The sequence below is a fragment of the Coregonus clupeaformis genome, chromosome 24 (assembly GCF_020615455.1).
Source record: "Coregonus clupeaformis isolate EN_2021a chromosome 24, ASM2061545v1, whole genome shotgun sequence".
NCBI lineage: Eukaryota > Metazoa > Chordata > Actinopteri > Salmoniformes > Salmonidae > Coregonus > Coregonus clupeaformis.
Window position 1 is genome coordinate 30,725,373 of NC_059215.1, and position 18,774 is coordinate 30,744,146.

Sequence of the window (18,774 nt, forward strand, 5' to 3'; positions counted from 1 at the left end):
TTACCTCCATTTAGTGAAAACATTTAAAAGCACTTGGTGGATAACTGAACAGAGACAAAAAGGAGACGACGGTCAGTTTTACTCCATGCGATTTAATATGGGGTCTTTTGGTTTTGCTTTATACAGTATGGTGGGAGTGAAAATGCATCTGTACTCATGAACAGTGATGTCTACTATACACACACTGCCATTAAAATGTAATTTACATTAACAATTGATCTATAGCTATTAATAATGATGGCTACTTGATACCCATACAAGGCATTTAAGAGGGGAAATGTCCTTCAGGTAAAATATAGGTCTCATAACCATCTTTGATATAGATCCCATTACATCAGACAATTAGACAAATAAAAACTAAAAATAAGATACTGCACATTCAATACAATACCTCAAAGAGAAAATGTCAAATGATTTCCCCCAAGATTGTACTGTATATCCCAGAGAAACCCACACAATCTCAAATATGATTATATGCTCACACATCCCACGTTAATGCACATGTACACTGACACAACCTGTCTCAGACCAACACTACAGTGCACCTGGTCTCCTTGGACTGAATGTATAAAACAGAATATTTCTGAGGTGCTAAGATATCTTCCAATCATATTGTAAAATAAAGATCAAGAGTGACATGGATGTAGGATACAGTAACGACCCTGTTTAAAGACTATGCTTTCCACACAACACACTCTAGACTCCCTCTTTATCAATGTCACAACATTTAAAAAATAATTTCCTAAAACATTAGCAATGACCTACAGGTATGTCCTAAAGCAAGCTCCAATGACTCCCAATGACCTACAGGTATGTCCTAACTCAAGCTCCAATGACTCCCAATGACCTACAGGTATGTCCTAAAGCAAGCTCCAATGACTCCCAATGACCTACAGGTATGTCCTAACTCAAGCTCCAATGACTCCCAATGACCTACAGGTATGTCCTAAAGCAAGCTCCAATGACCTACAGGTATGTCCTAAAGCAAGCTCCAATGACTCCCAATGACCTACAGGTATGTCCTAACTCAAGCTCCAATGACTCCCAATGACCTACAGGTATGTCCTAAAGCAAGCTCCAATGACTCCCAATGACCTACAGGTATGTCCTAACTCAAGCTCCAATGACTCCCAATGACCTACAGGTATGTCCTAAAGCAAGCTCCAATGACCTACAGGTATGTCCTAAAGCAAGCTCCAATGACTCCCAATGACCTACAGGTATGTCCTAACTCAAGCTCCAATGACTCCCAATGACCTACAGGTATGTCCTAAAGCAAGCTCCAATGACCTACAGGTATGTCCTAAAGCAAGCTCCAATGACTCCCAATGACCTACAGGTATGTCCTAACTCAAGCTCCAATGACTCCAAATGACCTACAGGTATGTCCTAACTCAAGCTCCAATGACTCCCAATGACCTACAGGTATGTCCTAAAGCAAGCTCCAATGACTCCCAATAACCTACAGGTATGTCCTAAAGCAAGCTCCAATGACTCCCAATGACCTACAGGTATGTCCTAAAGCAAGCTCCAATGACTCCCAATGACCTACAGGTATGTCCTAAAGCAAGCTCCAATGACTCCCAATGACCTACAGGTATGTCCTAACTCAAGCTCCAATGACCTATAGGTATGTCCTAATACAAACTCCAATGACTCCCAATGTGATTTGGGTAGTTATTTTGAGCTATAAATAAACCCATCACCCTGATCATCTTTGTTGATGCTTAAAGCCTTTCACATACAACCAGTACACAGTGGGGAAAGGGAATTATCCCCAAAATAAAATGTCAAAGGACAGATACACTATGTGACATCATAGCAGTGCATGATCAAATCAAGCATCAGAGCAACGGGTGGAGAGAACTGGGCATGTTCAAGTGCTATGGTGGCAAGACCAGAACATCAGAAATGTAATTATGCTTCAAAACCCAGAAAAATACAAAGACGTGGGGCAATAACAAACAATTAGCAGATGGTAACTATAACACGAGCATGACCTGTTAGCCTTTAGTAATTCACTTAACACCACAGACACAAACGTTGCTGTTAAGCTTGATTTGTTGTGCATAGAGGTACATAATGAAGGGGCATTGTTTTACTGTTAAAACACCAATTAATTGCTTGATAAATATAAAATAGTCCAGTACAGGTTTAACAAGCCACAGTAGCTGTGTTTACACAGGTAGCCAATTCTGATCTTTTGCCACTATATTGTATTTTGACCAATCAGATCAGATATTTTTTCAATTATTGGCCAAAACATCAGAATTGGGATGCCTGTGTAAATACAGCGACAAACACTCCTGGGGGGGGTCGTGGACCTACACGCCATGTATTGTTGAGGAGACTTCAGATGAGTCATCTATAAATGCATATCAATATGATTATTATCAATCACACTATACTTTCATCATTGTGTTTCTGCTAGAGACATTCTCAAACACATTCACCTTACAAGAAGGAATATGGCTTCCTGAACTACTTACACAAAGCAGGCTTTTTCAAACGGCAGGGGGGCCATTCACAGGTCATGATGATGAAACATGAAGGGGAAGAAATTACAGCAACGCAGAATATCAAGTCACATTACAAATTCCAACAGGGTTGTGGAAAGTGTTAATATCTAAAGTACATGACAACAGTGAAAGGTGTGTAAGAGAACTCCAAGCATTTCATTCATTCACCAGTCAATCTATTTTGTCAGTGCTGCTCGTGTGTTTCACTACTCATAAGTGCTGGAAGTCATCGTGAAGAGGTTAAATAAGCAAAAACATGCACAGCAGGGATTGTCAAGCAGCAGAAATGGAAAGGAATAGAGAAACATCAACAACAAACGCACATCCAGCGCACTTTCCAGAAAGCAGCAAAACATTTAGAGAAGGATATTCCCTATTGTGTACAGGAAAAGAAAGTCATGGACGGAAGGCAACTGTTTTTCAGTGTTCAAAGGAAAATGGCATCTTTGCTTTGAAACATATTCCATAATACAGTTACATCTGTTTGAAAGTATATTGAACACAAAAAAAAACCCAGAAGCAAAACTGTGGCCGCATTAGACCATGGAAACATACAATCTTGACTTCAAGTAATTGCTTAATAACCTCATAAAGTGAATAATAGTGCAAAACATTGTTAATAAATTACTACAGAAATAAGATCTATCCCGTTTCTTCTGTAAAGAACTCAATATACTTCAACAAAGGACTGTTCTTGTTGGTTGCATCACAATCTCCAGGACATCATTTAGCGCTTGTTTGGCTCATAAGTCCCTAACAAAGACTACTATTAAAACGTTACAGTACAGTCTGCTTGCTCAGCCTCAATGACTTTCCATCCATTACAGCCCCAAACAATCAGACACTCAGATTCTTCCATCTCAGTCATAACACTGCAAACACCCCAATAACAACAAATTACCATGACAATCCTCACAAAGTTCATAATCCCTTTCCTATTTTTGAAAGAAAAATAAACCTAGTTTCAATTATTATATGTCTATTTGCTTCCTTCTTGAGATGTTTCCGGTTCATGGATCTGGAATGACTAACTAACTCTTGGACGATGGACATGGACTTAATGCTACAAGAGTGATTGTTAATCTGGACACCAGTGGCAGGAAGCAGAAATGTACAGCAGCAGCTTGCCTGGTACCTTTAGGGGAGAACTGCCATGTGTCAAGACTCCAGTCATTCACTCGTAAATGAGTATACCAACTACTGAACAGCTATGGCTGTGATTGCCTCCAGACATCTAGGAGCATTGGCTACACAATGTACGTACTTGGCTACACAACACAGAGAAGAACACACATGCTGCACACTCAGACAACACACACATTGTGTGAGCACGCATGTCGTGTGAGCATACACACACTTACACACAAGTTAAAATGGAACTGGACCAATAAAGAGAGCCACAGTGACGGACAGACCTTTCAGTCTCCCTGCACACAAGAGAGAGCGGTTACAATCACCATCAGTCACACTCAGGTCATTCATTGTCCATTCAATCATTCAGTTCTACCATTCAGTGTCAGTTCGACACATCCTGGCGTCCCTTCTCAGTCCAGCAGAAGAGGTGGAAGAGGCCACCACGGGAGAGGGTTATACGGTTTGCTGGGGCTTTCCTGTCTTCAGAATCATTTATTCAAAATCATCGCTCCCCTCCTTTCTTTACCCAGTACTTCAGGTGGAGGATGAACCCAGGACCAGAGAGGGCAGTGCTGTGTGTGTGTGCAGTTCCCAGGCTGTCATGTGGCCTGTCTCAGATCTCTGTGCCCCCCATGGCTCCGCCACCCGTGCCCGCGGGGTAGTGCCTGACTCCCCCACCCCTGCGCAGGGAGGAGAGGGCCACTGTGCAGCAGCCACGCAGCAGGGAGCCGAAGTGGTAAATTGGCAGTCCATCGCGCCGTGCCCCCTGGCACAGCCATGCCACCGTGGGCACCACGGGCACTGCCACTGCCAGCAGGTCCACAAGGAAGTGGCGGCTCCAGTAGCTCTTCACTGCGGGTCCAGACCCAGAAGAGGTAGACTCCTCTGCTCCCCGAACCTCAGCCTCTTCATCATCATCATTACCCTCCACCACTGTCACCCCAGCTATCTCCTGCTGTAGCGAGCTGCTCCTGGGCTGGGAGGTGTGGGGCCGCTCCTCCACCTCCAATGACCTCGCCTCCTCAACCTCTCCCTGATTCCTCACCTCCAAAAGCTCCTCCACTTCCTCCCTCTGATTATCTAGATCTAACTCCCTGACCGCCCCCTGCTTCCCCTCCCCCTCCCCCACCAACCCCAGCACCTTTACCTCCGCCTGCTTACACAACTGTACCAATCCCACATCCTCCTCCTGCTGCTTGCCTACCATCCCCACCGCGCCCTCCCCCACTACCTCCATATGCCTCTCCAACTCTCCCACCATCTCCCCATTCTCCTTCACTGAGAGGGAGGGCATATCCACTGCACAGGAGACAGAGGCAGAGCTGGGTAAAGGAGTGCCAGGAGCGGGCTCAGCTGTTGTAGCTGTGAGGGTTGTCATGGTGACTGACGTCATGGTAACCGAGTCCAGGTCGTCGCCCTCGTCTGAGACCCAGGTGGAGGTGGGGCTGCAGGCCTGAGAGCGGAAGGTGCGCTCAGCGATGGTGTCCAGGTCAGATGCGTAGCCCAATCCCACGGGGATGGGGCAGCTCTCTGTCTGGACGGCCTGCTCCCTGAGGTGGTGCAGGTACAGGTGGTGGTGGGACAGACAGGAGTGGCTGGTGCTGCCCGCCCCACCCATGGCACAGCGCAGGGGCACCACCCTGTCCTGCCCGGTGCACAGCTTCTCGTAGGTGGAGGAGTGCGGCAGGTGGGAGTAGGTGCTGAGCAGTGAGGCTGTCTCCTCAGATAGGAAGGCTGCCTCCAGGAGCAAGTCTGCCCTGTGACTGCTGGCTGCACTGTGACTGTGATTCTCCCCACAACACACAAAGCCGCTGTCATGGTTCTCCTCCCCTGACAGGCCATTCCCGTTCTTATCCGCCAGTGCATGGTCGCTCAGCTTGGTGTAGGTGGAGCTATGGGTCAGAGAACGGGAGGGGGAGCCGTCACAGGACCCACACAGACTCTTCGAGCCACCCCCTCCAGTCCCTGATGCAGCGGGACTACTCCCGGGCCATGACCCCGCAGTCCCAGGCCTCCCAGCCCGAGACCCCCCTGCCACTCCTCTTGCTGCAGCAGCAGCCTCCTGCTCCTTGGCCACCCCGTTCTGAGCCTGCTCCATGCTGAGCAGCAGGGTCTCCAGCTTGTGGTTCTGGACGTTGATGTCCTGGAAGTATTTCTGGACACCGGTGTCGGTGGAGTCGCTGGAGCTGAGGTTGGTGCGCACCACGTCCACCACCTCCTTGAGCTGCTGGATCTCCCTGCGCGCCTCCTTCAGAGCCAGCTGGGCCTCCACGCGGTGACACTCCTCCTCAACCCAGTCCTCCTGCATCCGACACAGCTGGGTCTTCAACGCATCGATCTCAGAGTCCCTGAGACAGACAGAGAGGAAGAGGAGGGAGTGAACAAGGGAGGTTTTAAGAGAGATTTAGTAATAATGTTTGGCGATTTAGTAATTTGCCTCCAAACAATTATGTTTATATATCAACATAATTACAAATTGAAAGAGTTATGAGGGTCATTTAATGGAAATGGGGTAACAGTTGACATTCAAATCTATATTTCAAAGAGCATAATATTTCCAAAACAAAAAAATGCTCAAATGAAAAATGTACTTGTTTGAATGAGACCAGAGTAAATGGGAAAATGTAATTGAGTCGAGATCTTCCCTTTGGCTAGAGAATAATTCCAGTGTGTGTCCTTTTGTGTGTCTCACCTGTCCTGCAGCCTGTCGACCGTCTCCTTAAGGCGGCCTCGCAGGTGTCTGATACACACCTCCTTTTGCTGCAGGGGTGTGAGGTACTGCTCGGGGGGAGGGGGGCGGATGCCATGGTTATCTGTACATGAGGTGTATGCCTTCATGTGACGCCTTGGAGAGAGAGAGGAAACAGGAGAGAGATCTATTAGAATCCATTATCTTCTATAAACTTTATTATAATATTATTAAAACCCCTTACACGCTGCTGGCCTATATGAATAGGGCTAAATTGAAATGTTTCTTACAGAAGAAATGTGGAAAGCATATGCATACCCATGGTAGCAATTAAAAGGGAACAGTTTAGAGATTATGGGAAAATTATTAGACTAAATGTGAGGACACAACAGTTCACCTGACACGACTGAATCCAAACATTACACTGTTGATTTTATGTGCATTTTACATTTACTGTACTTTTCACCACATTTGTTGATAATGAAATCTGAAAATACTTTGGATACATTCAATAACATGATAAGAATATTTTTGGGAAAATTTGGGATAGGTGCAACATCAGACAAAAAAATGACAAGGGTTTGAGTGAGATGACTAACTGGTGTTTCCAAGTGGCCACACACCTCTCCAAAGTGTGCACAGTTCTTAAGTAATTTTCAATGCACTTTTATGACTCAAAGAAGAGTCTTCAACTAAAAGGTGTTATTTTTTTACTCTCCTAGCTGTGCTATTGAGGAACTAGAGCAAGCAGACTTGTATTAGTTTTGTTTGGAACACAGCCCTGCGTCCCAGACTTTACACAATTACTGTTGTTGTTTACACAATCCAACATTTTTCCATTATAAATCACAATCTGGGTCAGGTGGGCATAATTTGAAATCTTATTCTATTGCCAACATGATTTTCTCAATTATAAAATACAATCTTACAGTGTTAGGTTTTCACAAGGCAATTCAGAGAAGCAGATCGTAATTTTGGTGTGCATAGAAAGGAGTCATGAGTGTATTCAGATGCTTGGTCCACGGCAGATTTTCTTCACAATACAACAAACATAGGCTCATTCTGTTCAGGACAACCCAGGGTATGACACCATGTCATCTTGTAACTGTACATCAAACATAGTGATCATAAACGTTGACACTGTATATGACATGAGTTTTATGATATGTAAATGTGAAGTGCACATTTGGACTCACGGGTGTTTGGCTTGCTTGTATGACATCAAGCGTTATTTATTATAATCTTCAACATCTCATCTTTCAAAATACAGAGAGTCCTCATAATGTACACCTTTTCTCTCACTCAGACAAAAAATGTGCTAAAGATGCCCAATTAGCGGGAGGGATGGGGCAACATCTTGTCACGCACGGTCCTCAAGTTCAGAATAACTGTCAGTCAAAACCCATACAGAACTGTGAGCCTGAGCTCTGATGTCATGTATAGCGTGTTACTGTACAGCCACTGCGCTCCAATTTAGGTGCTGATCAGTGTCCAAATCTGCCATTTTCAACCCGTAAATGGGTAAAAGTGAAAAGGGCTACGGCTCATACATTCTTATAACAAATTATAAGGCCTTTTAATAACATGTCCTTATAATACAACATTTAACACTTTGTAGGCTACTTTGCAGTAGGCACTCATTCTCCCATGTAGGAGAATGATACTGACATGGGGCATAGCTGGCTTGGCATAGGGTTCTATTAAAGCTGTATCGCTGAAGAAATGTAAAGGTAAGTTCCTATTAAGCGGAAATCTGCAGCGTTTACCTTGAATGCAGTCTCCGCTAATGCGGGAAAATTGCCTTTAAATTTAAATCACGCTGGAACGCTGAATTTCCTCAATACAGATTGAATAGAGCCCTTAGTCTTATAGATTGATGGGGTAGCCAATTTTTGTCTTACCCCTTGGTGGGGCTGCAATCACTGCCCTTGCAGGAGCCAGAGTTAGTGCTGCTGCTGCTGAGAGAGGCATTGCCATAGGGATCTCTGTTGCTGACTGGGGCAGCTGTCCGTCTGCACCAGTGTGAGAGGGACATAGTTACTACATCATGCAATATAGGCAGACAGAGTAATATTAACTGACATTATCAAACACCAGGACAAATCCTGCCTCAATAAAACTCTTAACCAACATTAATCATGCCCAAAACTCACCCACAACATGCCCACAAAAAAAACACAGACTCAAAACTTGCCAAGACATACACATACATTAAAAGGCTATCATGAAGGCGGACATACAGTATGCTCTGTAACACAGATGATATTACACGATGGCTCAAAGATGTCATGCGTTTGAGTAGATGAAAGCTGCCAAGAAAACCAAAAGCCAAAACAAAGTAGAACTTCAATAATGTCAGCAACGCCTATCAATAAATGAGAACGGCAAAAGCAAAAGTGAAAGGTTACTACCAGCCAACAACAGATCAGCTTGCATGTGATGGTTTAGAAAGTACCTGGATTCAATCTACATGCCATGGACTTTAATGCTCTAACACCCCACATCTAGTGATGCTCAATAACAGAACAATTTATCAAAAGTTCCAATTAAGACTTTAAAATGCATATTGAATGACAAAGCATCTTGGCATTAAGACTAAATACACTGCATTCGGAAAGTAATCAGACCCCTTGAATTTTTCCACATTGTTACGTTACAGCCTTATTCTAACATTTATTAAATTGTTTTTTTCCCCCTCATCCATCTACACAGAATACCCCATAATGACAAAGCAAACATTTTTTTTAAATATCACATTTACATAAGTATTCAGATCCTTTACTCAGTACTTCGTTGAAGCACTTTTGGCAGCGATTACAGCCTCGAGTCTTCTTGGGTATGATGCTACAAGCTTGGCACACCTGTATTTGGGGATGTTTCTCCACTTCTTCTCTGCAGATCCTCTCAAGCTCTTGTCAGGTTAGATGGGGAGTGTTGCTGCACTGCTATTTTCAGGTCTCCCCAGAGATGTTCGATCGGGTTCAAGTCCAGGCTCTGGCTGGGCCACTCAAGGACATTGAGACTTGTCCCGAAGCCACTCCTGCTTTGTCTTGTCTGTGTGCTTAGGGTCGTTGTCCTGTTGGACGGTGAACCTTCGCCCCAGTCTGAGGTCCTGAGCGCTGTGGAGCAGGTTTTCATCAAGGATCTCTTTGTACATTGCTCCGTTCATCTTTCCATCGATCCTAACTAGTCTCCCAGTCCCTGCTGCTGAAAAACATCCCCACAGCATGATGCTGCCACTACCATGCTTTACCGTAGGGATGGTGCCAGGTTTCCTCCAGATTGATCTCTTTGGCCTGAATGCCAAGCGTCACATCTTGGTTTCATCAGACCAGAGAATCTTGTTTGTCATGGTCTGAGGGTGCTTTATGTGCCTTTTGGCAAACGTCAAGCGGGCTGTCATGTGCCTTTTACTGAGGAGTTGCTTCCGTCTGGCCACTCGACCATAAAGGCCTGATTGGTGGAGTGCTGCAGAGATGGATGTCCTTCTGGAAGGTTCTCTCATCTCCACAGAGCTCAGTCCAGAGTGACCATTGATTCTTGGTCACCTCCCAAACCAAGGCCCTCCTCCCCCGATTGCTCAGTTTGGCCGGGCGGCCAGCTCTAGGAAGAGTCTTGGTGGTTCCAAACTTCTTCAATTTAGGAATGATGGAGGCCACTGTGTTCTTAGGGGCCTTCAATGCTGCAGAAATGTTTTGGTACCCTTCCCCAAATCTGTGCCTCGACACAATACTGTCTCGGAGCTCTACGGACAATTCCTTCGACCTCATGGCTTGGTTTTTGCTCTGACATGCACTGTCAACTGTGGGACCTTATATAGAAAGGTGTGTGCCTTTCCAAATCATGTCCAATTAATTGAATTCACCACAGGTGGACTCCAATTAAGTTGTAGAAACATCTTAAGGATGATCAATGGTAACAGGATGCACCTGAGCTCAATTTCGAGTCTCGTAGCAAAGGGTCTGAATACTTATGTAAATAAGGTATTTCTGTTTTTATTTTTAATACATTTGCAAAAACTTCTAAAAACCTGTTTTTGCTTTGTCATTATGGGGTATTGTGTGTAGATTGATGAGGGAAAAAACAATTTAATCCATTTTAGAATAAGGCTGTAACCTAACAAAATGTGGAAAAAGGGAAGGGGTCTGAATACTTTCCGAATGCACTGTACATGCCTGGGGAACGAAGTCAGAGAGAGATAACAAAAAAAAGAGACGGAGTGAGAGGGATAAAGGGAGAGTTGTGCTAACCGACAGTGCCGCTCCGGAGACTTGGTAGTGAGATATCCTCGATCCGTTGGGCGCATTGAAACCATAAAGCCTGTCTCCATTGGAATGTAGTCTAGCTCTATGAACCTGCAATAGTCAAACCTAACCAAAGACAACAGGCTATTACAGTGAGGAGATAGTGATAGTGGTGTCTGTGAGACGGAGATGCAGGCTAAAACCAAGTGACAAACATCAATAGTACTTAGGGCTTATACCCTGTGTTGGCCAAATACATCGACCATGGTCATCATGGGATAAGTAAAGTGAGCACCTATCTAGTTTGATAGTGAGAACCTTTAAAGTAAAATAAAGACCATAGCCTGGATTGTTTAGAGCAGAAACACTGGCTAATAATGAATGAGAAATTATTTTGGAATGAAAGATTAAAGCATTACATCTCCTTTAAAACTGGCTCATTATAATTTCATTATTGGCTCTGGGAGATTCCTCTACACTGATGTGTGTAAATACAGCAGCTTTGTTCTTTAATGAGAGAGATCATAGGCAGAGAACAACTACTAACGAGACATGAACTTGCCCTATTGAGGTCTGTTATGACTTCATCTAAACATTAGTCTCCTAAACGAAGAAATGATTAAACAATGATTAAGATGCCGACATGTGTACCAGACACATTTCTGCCTTCTTACTCTGTTCGTACATGTCCACCTCAGGACGAAAGGTGAGCAGTGGCATCAGAGCCCACACCAAAAATATGCACAATTACAGCCTGCAATATCTGGGGAAATTCCTACCTCACATAACCCTTAACAAAAACAACATCAGAGCAAGAAACCAAAAAAGTCATCAGAATTAACAACAGGGAAGAGAAGAAAACAAAATAAATAAAAATCTCCCCAAAACATAGGAAGTAGAATGAAGTTAGTTCTGTTGAAATCATATTCATGTAGTTTCTACATTCTATTAGTGAAGGAATGGGGAAGGGGCACTGTGATGGGCAACTCCTGTCCTGTACTAGTCTGTTACTGTTGACAAATTGGTAAATGTACTAATGACAGGCAATTAAACAAAGCAATCAAATACTGGACAGGAGTTTTGCCCAATCACTGGCTTCCAGACTGGGTGGAAGGAGATAAGCAGTGCCAAACAGATAGAACCAGCTGTTGGGAGCAGTTTTATTTTAGGAAGGGTTATGTCAGGTTATGACAAAGGCCAACAGCATACAAACAGAAAAGGGTCAAGCTGAGAAATGCAGCGGAAGCAAGCTTGGAAAGAAAGGTCTAGAAAATGTAAAATATGTGGGCTAAATAGGGTTTGGCACAATTTGAGTCCATCATTACATCTCTTCTCCTTTGAGATGGACCCTGGTGTGTAAGTGCCTGGTGTGGGGCAAGCTGGGATATGATGTGTATGCAGGCTGTGCTGACGCTGTGTGAGGAATACTCCTATACAGAGTGGTTGCAAGAAGTGATATGAGAATATGGTGGGACAGAGACATTGCTCTAATAACTACCACACAATAACTACGGTCCTGTTTGAAGATGGTTTGAGAGATTGTCCAGCATGACTGACCAGCCAACACTATTACTTTAACAGCTGTACTCTTCAGTAAATGTACTGTTAATCAATCAATCACCTATTAAACAGTCAATCACCTTATCAAGCTATCGGCTATAATGTACTGTAAATCAATCAATCGATCACCTGTTAATCAGTCAATCACCTCATCAAGCTATTGGCTATAATATCGTCAATATCGTCTGAGGGTTTATCAGTGGATCTCTGTCTGTGCCTGTCTATCCAGCTATGACTACGGCACATGAGCATCTCCTCCTCTTCATCTACTATTCATTCTAGTGGTGCACCAACTACGGCTACAGAGCATGCTCTCTGGGACAGTATAACTGAAGTGTGTCTCACACAGGGGGCACGGGTACGGGCACAGGCACGGGCGAGGAGGAGGACGACAGCATTTGCTGCAAGCGCCGTTTGGGCTGCAGAGCCTTCAGAGGGTTGAATCTAGGGAGAGAGACAACAGAAAGGACCAGAGCTGGGTTCCATCTTTGCTCCAGTTTTCCAAGCGCAGTAGAGTTCATGCTACTCTTGCGCTGTAGCTAGGACATTGGACATTAGTAATTAATCAATGTAAAGACAATAACTTTAAATAGACAGAGTGCAAGTTCACAATATAGTTGCAGTATGTAAAATAAACTAACTGACCACGAGATCCCATCATTCACTCTATTTATATCAACTCTCACCATAATCCCAACACACCACTGCATTCATTTTAGCTGACAAAGCAGTTACATGGTCAAATCAATGATTGTTGGAAGAAAAAAAAAAGAGAGAAAAGCAAAGCTCTGAAGTGCTGACGCAATTGTGACTGGAGAGAGAGAGAGAGAGAGCGCGCATTGGCCTGTAACCGCTTATGGAGCTCAGCAGCTGATGGGACTGAAGCAAAGCTGAGCCTCAGCTCTCCCAGGAGATTATGAGCCCCTGTAGCAGTATAGGCAAACAAGTTCACACACAACATTCAATACTCAAGGAGACATCACATCATTATACATGGTCTCTGGGAGGGACATATCCACATTCTTCACCACTGACCATTTCTTGTGGGTGATGATAAGATGACAAAATGGATGAGGTAGGTTGAACAAAATAGAGAGAGAGAGAGAGAGAGAGAGAGAGAGAGAGAGAGAGAGAGAGAGAGAGAGAGAGAGAGAGAGAGAGAGAGAGAGAGAGAGAGAGAGAGAGAGAGAGAGAGAGAGAGAGAGAGAGAGAGAGAGAGAGAGAGAGAGAGAGAGAGAGAGAGAGAGAGAGAGAGAGAGAGAGAGAGAGAGAGAGAGAGAGAGAGAGAGAGGTTGACTAAGATGTTGACTGAAAAAGTTAAAGAGAGAAGGATTTAGAGGAAAATAGGACTGTTCAAGTGCCTGGAGGGAGATTAGTAAAACGGAGTACAAGGGATTTTAAAAGGATGAGTCAAAAACAAGTTAAGGAGTACTGATATAGGAGATGGGGTTAAGAGGAGAACATAAGAGTGTGAAGGTAATCTAAAAAGGTGAAAGGAGAACGACAGACCCACTGGTTGAATCAACATTGTTTCCACGTCATTTCAGTTATGTTTTTTACTATCATATACACCACATAGGTGCTGTAAAATTGGTTGTTTTACAGGATCAGCCATAGTAGTACGGCGCCCCTGGAGCAAATGAGGGTTAAGTGCCTTGCTTAAGGACACGTCGGCAGATTTTTCACCTTGACGGTTTGGGTATTCCAACCAGCAACCTTTCGGTTATTGGCCCAACACTCTTAACTGCTAGGCTACCTGCTGCCCATGTTGAACCAACGTGGAATAGACGTTGAATTGAGGTCTGTGCCCAGTAGGAACAGAATAGGAGTTTCAGATGGGTAGGTGTGCATGCAGTGTTGTACCTGCGTGAGCCTGACGCAGACCTCCGGGTGGAAGGGGCAGGGGCAGACATGGAGCCAGACAGCCTCTCTCGCCCTCTCTTTTCGTATTTCTCCGTGACTCTCTCTCTCTGCAGCTTCAGCTCTGCAGTGACAGCCAGCATGAGAGAGGAAAACAGACAAATGAACACAGTGAGTTCTAAACAAACACACAAACAGGCACTGACTCTGTGGCACTGTGGACCAGGCATGACATGACACACTGTTTTGAACAAACAAAACAAGCAATTATATTCAAGTATGAATAAGTCAGTGAGGTCACACACACACACACACACACACACACACGTTTTGTTCTTCTATCCTCGTGTGGACCCTTACCATAACCCTAACCACTAACCCCTTACCCTAACCCCTAAGCTTAAAATAGCCTTTGTCCTCATGGGAATGTGGGAATTGTCCCCACGAGGGAGAATTTTCCTTGTTTTACTAACCTTGTGGATAGTAAATCACACACACACACACACACACACACTTCTGCTGACTTCCTTGGTGAGAACTATTGATGTTTCAGCATCGTGCTGAGTGCTGACAAGCTGGATGGGATGGCACAGATCTGGGATCAGCCCAGCCAGACAGCGCACCAGGGAATCAGCCAATCACCACTCATTAGTCTGGCCACAGGCCTGAGACGGGAGAGAGCAGTGTTTGTGCTTCAACAGCAAATGGTTTATGGATTTGATTCAGTGATAAATATCAATCTAAGTCAGTCAAGCCCTGTGACAGTTGTTGGGGTCTTTCGATATGACCTAATAAACATGCTATCAAAGCTCAAGTTTAAATGTACTGCAATGTTGCGCAAATGCCGATTGCAAAATAAGATATGGGTCTCAAGGTTAACAATGTGCCAAGGATGTCTATTCCTCATAATCTCTTGGCCATGCACAGTCAGTGGAGATAAGCAGTGATGATTGAGAGAGACAGACCTGATTGGGGAGGTAGAAAGGGAGAGATCAGCAGCAGGTATGATAAGAGAGGTAAATGAGACGAGAGAGAGAGAGAGAGTACATGGAGGGAAAGAGGAGATTAATCCCATTAATAATAGAACACATGACCTAGTGAGCTAGGGAGCCATAAGCCTGGCCCCTAAACCTCCCTCAGGCTTCTCCATAAACCCACCCATCCTCCTGTCTGTGTGGACACAGAGCTACCTCTCATTATTGGTCTGGACCTCCTCCTCATCTCTCATCCCATATAGTTATTCATTTTCTTTTCCATTTTCCTTTCCTCTGTAGCATGTCCCTCTGCCTTGTGTTTCTGATCATGAAAAAGGACCCTACTGTCATGTGAGCAAAGCCAGTCCATCAGACTCTCAAAAGACAATGCTACACTGTACACACTGTAGTTTATGTTGTCCCCATTTCCTCTGTCCTTGCCTGACAGGGTTGAGCAGCAGTGTACTGTTTGTCCCAACCCTGCAGTGTAGAGTGAGTAACCATGCTGAATCACCCCTCAGCAGCCAGCCAGCCAGCTGGCCAGACAGACACCCACTCAGCCTGCACTGCTATAGACAGAGAGAGCCAGCCACCCAGAGAGACAGACAGATACCCACTCAGCCTCCACTGCTACAGACAGACAGACAGACAGACACCTGGCTCACTGCTACATAGAGACAGAGAGACTGCTACAGAGAGAGACCCAGCTGGATGTCACCCACAGGGTGTGACATAGCATGGTTAAAACAGCTGTTAACTCTCATGAATACAGTTACTACACACGTAGGAGAGCAGCACGCAACATAGAAAGAAGACAACAATTTCACCTACTCTGCGGCCTAACCAGGTACAGTTGAAGTCGGAAGTTTACATACAACTCGTTTTTCAACCACTCCACAAATTTCTTGTTAAACTATAGTTTTGGCAAGTCGGTTAGGACATTTACTTTGTGCATGACACAAGTAATTTTTCCAACAATTGTTTACAGACAGATTATTTCACTTATAATTCACTGTATCACAATTCCAGTGGGTCAGAAGTTTACATACACTACGTTGACTGTGCCTTTAAATAGCTTGGAAAATTCCAGAAAATGATGTCATGGCTTTAGAAGCTTCTGATAGGCTAATTGACATAATTTGAGTCAATTGGAGGTGTACCTGTGGGTGTATTTCAAGGCCTACCTTCAAACTCAGTGCCTCTTTGCTTGACATCATGGGAAAATGAAAATAAATCAGCCAAGACCTCAGAAAAAAATTGTAGACCTCCACAAGTCTGGTTCATCCTTGGGAGCAATTTCCAAACGCCTGAAGGTACCACGTTCATCTGTACAAACAATAGTACGCAAGTATAAACACCATGGGACCACGCAGCCGTCATACCGCTCAGGAAGGAGACGCGTTCTGTCTCCTAGAGATGAACGTACATTGGTGCGAAAAGTGCAAATCAATCCCAGAACAACAGCAAAGGACCTTGTGAAGATGCTGGAGGAAACAGGTACAAAAGTATCTATATCCACAGTCAAACGAGTCCTATATCGACATGAAAGGCCGCTCAGCAAGGAAGAAGCCACTGCTCCAAAATGGTCTGATGAAACAAAAATATAACTGTTTGGCCATAATGACCATTGTTATGTTTGGAGGAAAAAGGGGGTCTTGCAAGCCGAAGAACACCATCCCAACCATGAAGCACGGGGGTGGCAGCATCATGCTGTGGGGGTGCTTTGCTGCAGGAGGGACTGGTGCACTTCACAAAATAGATGGCATCATGAGGAAGGAAAATTATGTGGATATATTGAAGCAACATCTCAAGACATCAGTCAGGAAGTAAAAGCTTGGTCGCTAATGGGTCTTCCAAATGGACAATGACCCCAAGCATACTTCCAAAGTTGTGGCAAAATGGCTTAAGGACAACAAAGTCAAGGTATTGGAGTGGCCATCACAAAGCCCTGACTTCAATCCTATAGAACATTTGTGGGCAGAACTGAAAAAGCGTGTGCGAGCAAGGAGGGCTACAAACCTGACTCAGTTACACCAGCTCTGTCAGGAGGAATGGGCCAAAATTCACCCAACTTATTGTGGGAAGCTTGTGGAAGGCTACCCCAAACGTTTGACCCAAGTTAAACAATTTAAAGGCAATGCTACCAAATACTAATTGAGTGTATGTAAACGTGTCTCCTGAGTGGCGCAGTGGTCTAAGGCACTGCATCGCAGTGCTAACTGTGCCACTAGAGATCCTGGTTCGAATCCAGGCTCTGTCGCAGCCGGCCGCGACCGGGAGACTCATGGGCGGCGCACAATTGGCCCAGCGTCGTCCAGGGTAGGGGAGGGAATGGCCGGCAGGGATGTAGCTCAGTTGATAGAGCATGGCGTTTGCAACGCCAGGGTTGCGGGTTCGATTCCCACGGGGGGGCAGTATAAAAAAAAGATGTATTCACTAACTGTAAGTCGCTCTGGATAAGAGCGTCTGCTAAATGACTAAAATGTAAATGTAATGTAAAATGTAAACTTCTGACCCACTGGGAATGTGATGAATGAAATAAAAGCTGAAATAAATCATTCTCTCTACTATTATTCTGACATTTCACATTCTTAAAATAAAGTGGTGATCCTAACTGATTTAAGACAGGGAATTTTTACTAGGATTAAATGTCAGGAATTGTGAAAAACTGAGTTTAAATGTATTTGGCTAAGGTGTATGTAAACTTACGACTTCAACTGTACTTACAGTGCAGTTACGGCAAACATTTCTATTACATTTTAGTCATTTAGCAGACACTCTTATCCAGAGCAACTTACAGGATAAATTAGGGTTAAGTGTCATGCTCAAGGGCACAGACTGATTTTTCACCTAGTCTGCTCGGGGATTCAAACCAGTGACCTTTTGGTTACTGGCCTAATGCTCGGATGTGATGCATTTGAATTCTCTGTTGCACCAAGCATTGATCTAAGAAGGTCCTTGTATCACATGTTAATTATGTGGCATTCAATAGAGAACTACAAATCACTATTTCATCCATTCATTTGTTGTGTAAATAAGAGTAGCCCAACAAAAGTAAAGCTGATATGAAAACAACAGACAAACAACAATCACACAATCAAAGATTGTGGAAACAAAGGAAGAAATAAATCAGTGCCACCCAGAAAACTAGAAGGAAGACACACCTGTGCCCATGATGGCTTTCCTGTTAATGGCTGTCACTAAGCAACATCAAACCCTCTGGGCCAATCAAGGCCTTTTGATGTGGAAAACAGGGGAACATGATTAAATACAAAAATAAATACTCTTACCTAACACACACACACACACACGGGCAGGCACTCAAGCACGTACACACACATGCACTCACATAAAATCATAAAGTAAATAACAGAGCAAAGATAAGAACAATAGGAACTCTGTGGAATGTTTACAGACAATGGAAATGCCTTTCCCATCCTCTTCCTCTCTGCTACGGCCTAGACCTATCCCTGGTTTGACAGGAGCAGGCAGACAGGGAGGAATGCAGAAGCAATATTTCCTACTACAGATGTATGATCTTAATTGTACCAGCCTGTTGAACGTGATATTTCCTGCAATGCAGGAAATTAAAAACTTGTAGTGAATTTGAGGTTGAAAAAAGGCTTCTGAAGTTTGTAATTTCCACTTTGAAATTTCAGACTGGATTTTCCCTTACAAAAGATGTATCAACCCCTACGAAAATGTCCGTTAATTATAATTTCACATAATAATTCACATTTCCTGTTGCTGCAGGATTATTTTCCTGCTGTAGCAAACTGGGTCAAATTAAGATC

At 44.1% G+C, this 18,774-nt stretch overlaps 1 protein-coding gene across 1 annotated transcript; it reads right to left on the reverse strand.

Moving 5' to 3' along the window:
* Positions 1-72: 72 nt before the first annotated feature.
* On the reverse strand, positions 73-14,127 carry LOC121537257 (syntaphilin-like). Its single transcript, XM_045206914.1, has 5 exons — positions 14,010-14,127; positions 8,244-8,354; positions 6,346-6,498; positions 1,582-6,001; positions 73-1,290 (listed from the first exon to the last, which is right to left on the reverse strand). The coding sequence occupies exons 1-4, from the start codon at positions 14,057-14,059 to the stop codon at positions 4,267-4,269; spliced, it is 2,049 nt and encodes a 682-aa protein (XP_045062849.1). The 5' UTR covers positions 14,060-14,127; the 3' UTR covers positions 73-1,290; positions 1,582-4,266.
* Between the last annotated feature and the right edge of the window lie 4,647 nt (positions 14,128-18,774).

Excerpts from the sequence above, each read along its gene's own strand:
- LOC121537257 (XM_045206914.1), bottom strand. The coding sequence starts at position 14,059 with ATGTCTGCCCCTGCCCCTTCCACCCGGAGGTCTGCGTCAGGCTCACGC. Across the intron at positions 8,355-14,009 it reads TCTGCGTCAGGCTCACGCAG|ACGGACAGCTGCCCCAGTCA; the intron begins GTACAACACTGC and ends ACACTGGTGCAG. Across the intron at positions 6,499-8,243 it reads GATTGCAGCCCCACCAAGGG|GCGTCACATGAAGGCATACA; the intron begins GTAAGACAAAAA and ends TCTCTCTCCAAG.